This window comes from Malaclemys terrapin, chromosome 1 (genome assembly GCF_027887155.1).
Source record: "Malaclemys terrapin pileata isolate rMalTer1 chromosome 1, rMalTer1.hap1, whole genome shotgun sequence".
Classification (NCBI taxonomy): Eukaryota; Metazoa; Chordata; order Testudines; family Emydidae; genus Malaclemys; species Malaclemys terrapin.
The window spans coordinates 115,254,761-115,265,086 of record NC_071505.1 but is presented as its reverse complement, the minus strand read 5'-3'; the positions used below and the strand labels follow the sequence as shown (position 1 = coordinate 115,265,086).

The 10,326-nt window shown below is 42.1% G+C and overlaps 1 protein-coding gene across 1 annotated transcript; it reads left to right on the top strand.

The window, feature by feature from the left end:
- Positions 1–216: 216 nt before the first annotated feature.
- RERGL (RERG like) lies at positions 217–9,808 on the top strand. The gene is made up of 5 exons (XM_054036219.1): positions 217–732; positions 1,373–1,429; positions 5,120–5,193; positions 6,895–7,043; positions 8,056–9,808. Exons 1-5 carry the CDS (start codon positions 681–683, stop codon positions 8,336–8,338), a joined length of 615 nt encoding a protein of 204 aa, XP_053892194.1. The 5' UTR covers positions 217–680; the 3' UTR covers positions 8,339–9,808.
- The last annotated feature ends 518 nt before the right edge of the window (positions 9,809–10,326 follow it).

Here is a 10,326-nt window from a genome sequence, read left to right as displayed (position 1 = left end):
TATTTACTGTATGGTGGGCAAAAAGCGAGGAAAAATATGGGGGAGGTTGTCAGGAAATTTGCAAACAAGTTTCAGCTCAGAGTAAATATTTACAGACAGAAATAAACATGTGATTTGCCAGAGGAACTTTGTTCCATTTCCATGTTTCCTCACAAATCCAAGGGGGTCACTTTCACATCCTCCTGCAAAATGCACGTGCGTGAGAATTGCTAAAGGAAGTGACTGCCTCATTTGCAAAAACAAAACAACCAGCCACTGACCCTTCCTTGTCCTTTGCTCTGATCGGTAACTAGAAACTTCCCGGGGGAGAAAAGAAACTCTGGAGGTGATCGCTGCCAAGATGAAGGAAGAGGCGCCTGGGCAACACCCAGTCTAACTGCTTCTTGCAGGCAACACCGCGTGGGCGGTCTGCAGAGCTGCGTTGCTCGAGGAACAAAGAGACCGACAACTGCCTCCCCTTGACGTCCCCCGCCCAGGAGGTTATAAAGAAGTGGCGGGCAGGGGCAGCAGTTTGGGGAGCGCTCGCTGTGGGAGCGCGCCGGGGCCCCTGCGTGCAGGTCACTAGAGATTGCCAGGGGGTGGAGGCGAGGTGGCAGCACAGCTGGAAGGCACAGCAGGCTCTGCACTGAAGAAGCCTTTTGAAGAGCTCAGGCAGGAGCTGGAGAGACGGCTGGCTCAGGATGAGTGAGCTGAAGCTCGCGGTGCTGGGCAGTAGAGGAGCTGGCAAGTCTGGTAAGCTTACAAGTTAACTTTGTGTGTGTGTGTGGGGGGGGGATTTAACAAGTGGGATTTACATGTTACCCAGGTCCCTCCCAAGTTTTGTAAGGGTGGTTGCGTCTCGAGCAACTTGACTTTTTTAATAATCCATTGATCATGCGACTCAATGGCCAGCGGTTTTCTGCACCAAGACAAAGTAGGAAACAGCGGCACTGTTTAAAGATTTGTCCAGTCCAGCTGCACACTGGCTCTTCCATTGTGCTACTACTAGGAGCCCCGGATCTTCACCTCCCCCTCCAACCTCCCAGACTTTTGCATTATTGATCACTCAACTGTTCGGTCTCCAATCTGCATCCAAAGAAGTGAGGTTTTTACCCACGAAAGCTTATGCCCAAATAAATCTGTTAGTCTTTAAGGTGCCACCAGACTCCTTGTTTTTGTAGATACAGACTAACACGGCTACCCCCTGATACTTAATCTCAGTTTGCAACACTCCCCCTTGGCAATCATTTGGAGCGGTGTGTAGTCGGGGAGAGAACACGACTGAATTTTAAATGTCGTGGGTTTTTGCTCACCAAGTAAGATCAAAAGTTGTATAAAGTTAACTGTCACTGAACCAGGCATGTGCTCAGCTGGAGTTTGTTTTGTATTGCAGCCCTAACAGTGAGATTCCTAACCAGGCGTTTCATTGGAGAATATGCTTCTAATTCTGGTAAGTTCCCATTCGCAACTTTGCGTTTTGTTTTAGGCATTCTATAAATCATACCTCTAACGAGCACTAAAGCCATATAAATATGAACTGTCAATTTTAATTTCCTACCAAGTACATACCTGAATTTTCTTTTTAAATTCTCAGTTCTGTTTAAAAGTGTTTCCTAACATCTAATCAAAGTGTTTCTTTTTGGGTTATATACGTTCATTGAAATAATTTTCCAAGGAGAATAGTGGATGATGAGCTATTTGAACCTGGAGAAGTAGGTTTATTATAGTTTCACAAAGTATCTTTAAAATGGAAACCGAATAATCTTTTAAAATAGTGATTTAATTTTAGTTTGTTACTTTGAGTTGCTGATGAAAATATAAAATATGAAGAATAGAAACATAAAACTCATGTAGAAAGCAGATATATAAAAATGAACATGTAAAACTCAGCACACACTGTGCCAGGTAAAGTACTAATCAGAAATAAAAAGGGCAAGGAGCTAAAGAAATTTGACTAGAGCAGACACAAAAAGAATGGTAAACTCTGTACATCATAAAGTGGAGAGAAGACAATTAAAGAAGGGAGTGAAGAAATAGAAAAAAGTAATGTTTTTATCTTCTCTACAAACAACCTTCTTGTTCCAAGAGGCATTTTGCAGGAAAAGGCAAAATTTGGCCTTAAGAGACTTGCATTTTCCATAGATAAGCTATGGAGCACCTGGAGAAAGAGAATGCAGTAAGAGGGAGATTTCCAGAGGCACAAAGGGCAGTTACCCACCCCACTTTCATTATTTGTATTGCAGTAGTGCTTAGGAACCCCAGTCATGGACCAATGCTCTATTGTGCTAGGTGCTGTACATACAGAACAAAAAGTCTATACCTCAAAGGATTGACAATCCAAATCTAATCTTTGGAAAGGAGTTGAGTGCATAACTGCCCTTTGTGTCTCTGAGAATCTCCTAAATCAGCTGGACTCAACAGGACAGGGGAACTAGCCAATACTGTGATTTTACCCCCCCCCCCCCACCAAAAAAAACAAAAAAATACCTGCTGTTTTTCAAGGAAAATTTTTAACAAACCCATGTATTTGTAAAGAGAAACTTGGGCTGTACAAACACTGTTTGAAAATAATTTTTGCCCTGCTTCTACAACTAGGAGGTGAATAAAATAAAAAGCAATCCACAAAGCAGCCCAGAACATTTTGTAGTGGAATCAAAAAGAGATTGGATTTCAAAAGTTTTATGTTCTTTCTTAATTATGGACGCCACAATGTTTGAGTGTGCTGCAGATTTGATCCTTCTAATTTTCCCATCCCAAATATTCGCTTGAGGGTTCTGAAGGAGGTAAGGAGATAGATGAGCATAGGCCAGATATTTGTAAGAACTGCAGCTGTACCAGCAGACTAATGTGGTACTGATTGGGAGTCGAGGAGAATCCTAGGAATGGTGAGATTTATCTGGGCCCTGTCTGCACCAGGAATTGTTTGAAATGTTCCCACCATTACAAACACCAGTTCAGCTCCCCCCAAGGTTAGCAACACTGGCAGCCCTAGACTGTAAATGGCCTTCTAGTTGCCAGTACTGTTTGAAATACTGTGCTGATTAGATTTGCTCAGAGCAACAGGGTGCTTAGAATGGTGTCAAGTATCAGGGGGTAGCCCTGGTAGTCTGTATCCACAAAAACAACAAGGAGTCTGCTGGCACCTTAAAGACTAAGGCCATGGCTACACTCAGAACTCCAAAGCACTGCCACGGGAGCGCTCCTGTGGCAGCGTTTTGAAGTGCGAGTGTGGTCTTGCGCCAGCATTGGGAGAGAGCTCTCCCAGTGCTGCAGGGACTCCACCTCCACGAGGGGATTCATTTACAGCGCTGGGGCACTGTTTACACTGGCGCTTTACAGTGCTGTAACTCGCTGCGCTCGGGGGTGTATTTTTTCACATCCCTGAGCAAGAAAGTTGCAGCGCTCTAAAGTGCCAGTGTAGCCATAGCCCTAACAGATTTATTTGGGCATAAGCTTCTGTGGGTAAAACCCACTTCTTTACATGCATGGAGTGAAAGTTACAGATGCAGGCAATATATAATGACACATGAAGAGAAGGGAGTTACCTCACAAGTGGAGAACCAGTGTTGACAGGGCCAATTCGATCAGAGTGGATGTAATCCACTCCCAATAATAGATGAGAAGGTGTCAATTCCAGGAGAGGCAAAGCTGCTTCTGTAATGAGCCAGCCACTCCCAGTCCCTATTCAAGCCCAGATTAATGGTGGTAAATTTGCAAATGAAGTTTAGTTCTGCTGTTTCTCTTTGAAGTCTGTTTCTGAAGTTTTTTTGTTCAAGAATAGTGACCTTTAAAAAAAAGACTCCTTGTTGTTTTTATGGTGCTTAGAATAATGGCAACATCTTGTCCCACTCTTACTAGCAACTGATGGAGATTTTCAAAATATTTCCCTAATGTAGACTATGCCCCAGATTTTAAAAGGCATTTGGGTTTTGCTGTGGTCAGCATTGCAAGACCTAACTGATTTAGGAGTCTAAGAGATTTAGGCACTTAGTAGTCTAAATCCCATCAATTGGATTGTGTCCTAAGTGCCTGAATCCCTTTTGAAAATGAGATTTAGGTCTCGCTTTTTAAAGGTATTTAGGAATTGTGCTCAGTATTGCAATGTCTGAGTCTCATTTTTAAAAGGGATTTAAGCATTTTGGCTCCTAAGTGCCTGAATCATTTTTGAAAATCAGGCTGAGGCCCCCAAATCAGTTAGGCATCGCGACGCTGAGTGCAGCAACGTCTAAGTAATTTTAAAAATCTGGGCGTATGTCTCAGATTCTAAGAATACAGTTTAAAGACTCGATCCTGCAAACACTACTGAGGGAAATGCTTGCTACTGTGAGGTTTTCCATTTGAGCACTAGAATGTCTCATTGTAGTTAAGTGTTACTCCTGATACCAGCTTTTTCAGGATCAGCACCCAAGTTCAGGCTTGTATAATACCAGCATAATTCTAACTTGATAGGGTCAAACCAACACTGCTTATGTGAGGAAGACTCATACCCACCTAACCTATTGGAAAAAAAAAAACCTAATAAAGTGTTACACTCTTATGGTTCTATTTTACCTAGAGGAAAAAACTTTGCATAAGGCTGTGCATATGTGCTGAACATGCATAATAGAATAAGTGGGTCATCAGAAGTTAACCGATTCCAAGTTTACATTCCCTCTACCCTGAAATCATAGCAAGCTCCTGCTCCCATCACTTCTCAACATGCAGGTTGCTATCATGTCCTAGCTACCCTAAAACTTTCATAATATTTGTAAAGAGATTTTGGGGAAATTACTCAGTATCCTAAATGCATAAGCATTTACCTATGCATGCTTATCTGCTGTCTCAAATGGCAAGCACTATGTTCTAACAATGTTCCCTCACACGTTGGCACCTATTGGGTGGAATAGGACCTGGCCAGCCAGGAGCTGAGGGACACAATTAAGCACTGCACAATTCATTGTGGGCATATCTGAGGGATGGATTCACTTTCCAGTAACGCATCAGACTCTGCCAGAGGATTGCCAGCAGATTTGATGAACCAAGGGCTAATTCACTACAGCAAATCTTGTATTTCTCCGTTGGCGGTATAGCGATTAAAGCCTGTTTTTCCCCCCTCTACTTGTTAACTCTGATATTGATTTTAATGCCATGTGTCTTGTAGAGTGCATCTACACTAAACATTTGTGTCTGGATGGGAGGCAAATGAACTTGGAAATTTATGACCCTTGTTCACAGGTAAGCGCAACTTATAAAAGATGAGCACAGCAAGACTGCTACCAAAAGTCCTTTGAAGAGTGAGGTGGCAGGGAGGAGAGAGGAGAAAAGCTAACTCACACTTTGCACTTTTTAGCAATTGACATGGAATATTGAAATTCCTGTAGCTATAACATGTAGCTGTCAGGACTCTCTCTGTACTGAGCATTTTCCAACTTTACAGAATGAGCTCTTCATTAGACAACTATCTGGTCAAGGCTTTTCCATTTTTACAGCCACTAATGGCAACCAAATGTAACATTGTATAGTAAAATTACATGCATCTTTTAATTCATAGGAGGGGCAAAAAGGTTGCAATCACTATTTATATAGTTTCCCCAAATATCCTTTTAAATGGTTAATTTAAAAACATCTAACTAAATTTCATTTACCCGTGGCAATGGCCAAATAGACAGCCCTGGAAACTGAAGTCCTGTATTCCCAGAATAGATCCAATGATAGTGACAATACAGACTTCCCCATGTTAACAACTGGCCTTAACTCTACCCTGAATAAAACACTTCTAAGGGAGATTTCAGAGTAGCAGCTGTGTTAGTCTGTATCCTCAAAAAGAACAGGAGTACTTGTGGCACCTTAGAGACTAACATTTATTTCAGCATAAGCTTTCTTGGGCTACAGCCCACTTCATCGGATGCACAGAATGGAGCATATAGTAAGCATATAGTATATACATATATATACACATACACACATACAGAGAACATGAAAAAGTGGGAGTTGTCCTACCAACTCTAAGAGGCTAATTAATTAAGAGAAAAAACATTTGCAGTGATAATCAGACAATCAAGATAGCCCATTACAGTTCTGTCTGATTATCACTGCAACCTCTTCCCCGAAATCCCTTTCTGTAGTGGGGGACCCCAAAACTGGATGCAGTACTCCAGATGTGGCCTCACCAGTGACGAATAGAGGGGAATAATCACTTCCCTCGAGCTGCTGGCAATGCTCCTACTAATGCAGCCCAATATGCCATTAGCCTTTTTGGCAATAAGGGCACACCGTTGACTCATATCCAGCTTCTCGTTCACTGTACTCTTCAGGTCCTTTTCTGCAGAACTGTTGCTTAGCCAGTCAGTCCCCAGCCTGTAGCAGTGCATGGGATTCTTCCATCCTAAGTGCAGGACCCTACACTTGTCCTTGTTGAACCTCATCAGATTTCTTTCGGCCCAATCCTCCAATTTGTCTAGGTCACTCTGAACCCTATCCCTACCCCCCAGCGTAACTACCTTGCCCCCCAGCTTAGTGTCATCCGCAAACTTGCTGATGGTGCAATCCATCCCATCATCCATGTATATAAAAGGGTTAAACAAAAACAAATACTGATGACCACAATTGTGTGCTCAGTTACCCTAGGGTAAATTCAGAGGGACTCCATTGCAATCAAGGGAGCAGAGTTTGGCTGTAAGATTTAATTTAACTTTACTGATAATTTAGGCCTATCAAGGCCGGTTTAAAGTTCTGAAACACTGTTTATACATTCATTATAACAATCATCTCCAATGATGGTTATTATTTATTTGTAGCTCTTTGGAGTACCAGTTTCAGATCAGGGCCCCATTGTGCTGTGCAATGTACAAACATGTACGTTTTAGTTAGAAAATATTGCACAGTGACAACAGTAACGGATTCTTTCTATTGTCGTATGCATTTCATTGCCTTCAGCCACGACAGGGGAAGCTGTCCCTCACTGATGAACTCCACTGGGCTGATGGATTTGTCATTGTGTATGACATCAGCGACAGAGCTTCCTTTGCCTTTGCAAAGGCATTGCTATACAGGCTACGAGATTCCCACCTGGCAGCTTGCAAAAGGTAAGTTGTATTATAAATATTACATTTCTTTCGATCTAACGTATGAAAAGAGATGTTTGTGAGCTCTAGGCACCCTAATAGCCACTAAAATGACACTCCGTACAGCAATAGCACCCAGCAACATAACAAAAGTAGTCATATACTAGCTGGTAAATTCAGCAGCAAAATATAACCCTTCCACCCAAAACCCAATATACTTTAGGCTTTTACATTCTTGTTTCACATGTAAATCATACTGTCATGCTAGGTGATATAAGACTAACTAATCTGATCAAGATTAGACAATGTGCAGATTAAAATGCTGGTAGTTAGGCTATGCTACAGCTCCCCCGCCCCATTGCTGTCACCAGTGGAGCTGCACCAATGGGAAGTTTGAAGAAAATACTAGTGTAGATACAATCAGGGAGGATTTGGCACCAAGAACTCCTCCTAAACTCTGTCCTGGGCAGTGACATCAACTCCCTTTATGTCCTTGGGCAAATAATTTAAATTAGCTCAGACGTGAGTGGCACAAATTAATTAAATTAATTAACTAGTTAAATGTTTAAAAAGTGAGTGCTAAGTGTCGGTATTCACAAAAATTGACCTAGGGATGCATAACCTGCTGAGGCTTTTGCCTAAATAAAACAAGATCTGAGAATAAAATCATCTTAAATTGGGAAATTGTTTAAATTATATTTTCAACCCCTTTCACCGTATACTGTCTCAGCCTTAATCCCTTGGTGTGTATATTTTTCATACTCTTTTTAATATTTAAGGGGGGAAATGTACTGTCAACAATTTTTTTAGCCTTAATAAAACATAACTAAAATGAGGTTAAGTCATTTGCCTCACAGATGTGGTAGGAGGCTTTATAGCAAACTGAGATCCTAGATAGTGTTCAATGGTATAAATTAATATAATAATATAAACATTTCTTATCAGTTTTCTTTGGATATGCAGCATCCAAGAGCAGGTACCCTGTAGCATTTCTATAAGGCTTTTTGTCTAATCAAAAACTTTTTGATTTCAGAGTGGTAGAGTCAGCTGTATTCTTAGTTGGTAACAAGCAGGATCTATGCCATATGAGAGAAGTAGGCTGGGATGAAGGACAAAAGCTGGCAATGGATAACAAATGCCAGTTCTGCGAACTGTCTGCAGCCGAACATTGTCAGGAAGTAGTGACCATGTTCACGAAAGTCCTAAGAACCATCACCACAAACTTCAAAGTGAAGGAAAAGAGACGACCCAGTGGGTCAAAGTCAATGGCCAAACTAATCAACAACATGTTTGGGAAGAGGAGGAAGTCTGTGTAGTGGATGTCCAGGCTCATGGAAACCATTGAACAACGATACACTGAAACATAGCAACAGTGGGCCATATGCAATGCTTGGACTCAGCCAATGAGTACATGTGTTTAAAAGGTCTCCCTTTGAAAGGATGATATGTCAGTACAAACCAAAGATGATTGGCAGTGTGGACTAGTAGACAGAGTACTGCACTGGGATTCAGAAGACCTGGGTTCTATTTACAGCACTACCATGGACCTGCTGTGGACCTTGGCAAGTTTCTTCATCTATCTGAGCCTCTGTTTCCCCTCTCAACCTGTGTCTTGTCAGCTCTTAGAAGGACTGTCTTTTACTACTTTGTTTGTAGAGTGCCTACCAACAATGGGGCCTTAATCTTGGTTGTAGCTTCTAGGTGTTACTGTAATATTAATACTTTTTTTCCAGTGAACTCAGCCTCTCTGTGCCTTGCTGAACAATAGCCCAACTTCAGAATTCCAAGATTTATCTGTAACAGCAATTGCACTAACTGAAACCAGGATTGGTACTTTGTGATATTGCACTTGTAAGTAAATGAGTGGAGGATACTTAATGCCTGACTTTCAGGGCTTCCTTCTCCTGAAAAGCTGCCATGAGTAGGGAATCAGATAAATGAGGTCATCAGCTGTCTTCCATTTCGGTATTCCTGCTGGAGCTTGATGGGCAGAAATATGGTCCAGTGGATAGGAAACTGGAATGGGAGTCAAGAGCCTTGGGCTCACTTTGGCTCTGCCGGTGACTTGCTCTGTGACCTTGGACAAGGTCTTTTGGGGTGAAATTTACTCCTATGCATCAATTTTATCTTCCCTGGCCACCTGGGTATTTGAATCCATGATTTCAAACTTCAGAGGTGGAAGCCAATCCCTTACACCATCTTTCACTCTTATGCAGCTGGCCAATTCAGCCAATGTATCACTGAAATCCAACTTAAGAACTCAGGCCAAATAAATTAAATTAATGGAGATATCCTATCTCCTAGAACTGGAAGGAACCTTGAAAGGTCATAGAGTCCAGCCCCCTGCCTTCACTAGCAGGACCATGTACTGATTTTGCCCCAGATCCCTAAGTGGCCCCCTCAAGGATTGAACTCACAACCCTGGGTTTAGCAGGCCAATGCTCAAACCACTGAGCTATCCCTTCCCCTAGGCCAAGATTGTCAAAAGTATTTAGGCACCTAACTCCCATGGATCTCTGCCCTTAATTTGGTCCTCTGCATAGGGGTGATTTTCACCCTCCATGCCTCAGTTTTCTTATCAGCAAGATGGGTATAATGATTGTCTGTGCACTCTATTTTATTTAGGAGTAGGATCTGAAAAGCCCCTAAGTCAGGAGCACAAGTCTGACTGCGTTTCAAAGTCAGACTTTCAATGGACTTGTGGTCCTAACTGCCATACTCATTTAAAAACTTCTATTCATCACCATAGTAATGAAATGCCTTTGTAAAGCACTTTGATTTATATAGATAGTGCTATAGAAGTGTCTTATTATTTTTTCCCACACAGGTGCTGAACATTAGGCACTGGAGTCTAAATATTTAAGCAACAGAAAATCAGGCTCCTTACTGCATACTTAGGCACCCATGTCTGAATGTTTCTGATTGTACAAAAATTATGAAGGGAAAGGTAAGTGGTCTGAAGATGACTGACTTTCTCTCATACTGGTTCCAACTAGGGTGACCAGATATTCCAATTTTATAGGTACAGTCCCAATTTTTGGGTCTTTTTCAGATTTGCTGTCTGATCACCTTAGTTCCAACAGACCCTAAGGGTACGTCTACCAACCTCCCAACACAAGTAGACAGACTTGCATTAGTGGGCTTGAACTTCTGCCATGTTTCAGCTTGGGCTGCAGCTAGGGTTCTCAAGCCCATCCAACCCCCTGCAGTCAAGCTAAGGGGGCCATCTTGAGTCTCTGCTGGAGCTGCAAATTCCATGCTGCTATTAGTTTGAACCACATGAGCAAGAGTCTGTTTACTCACG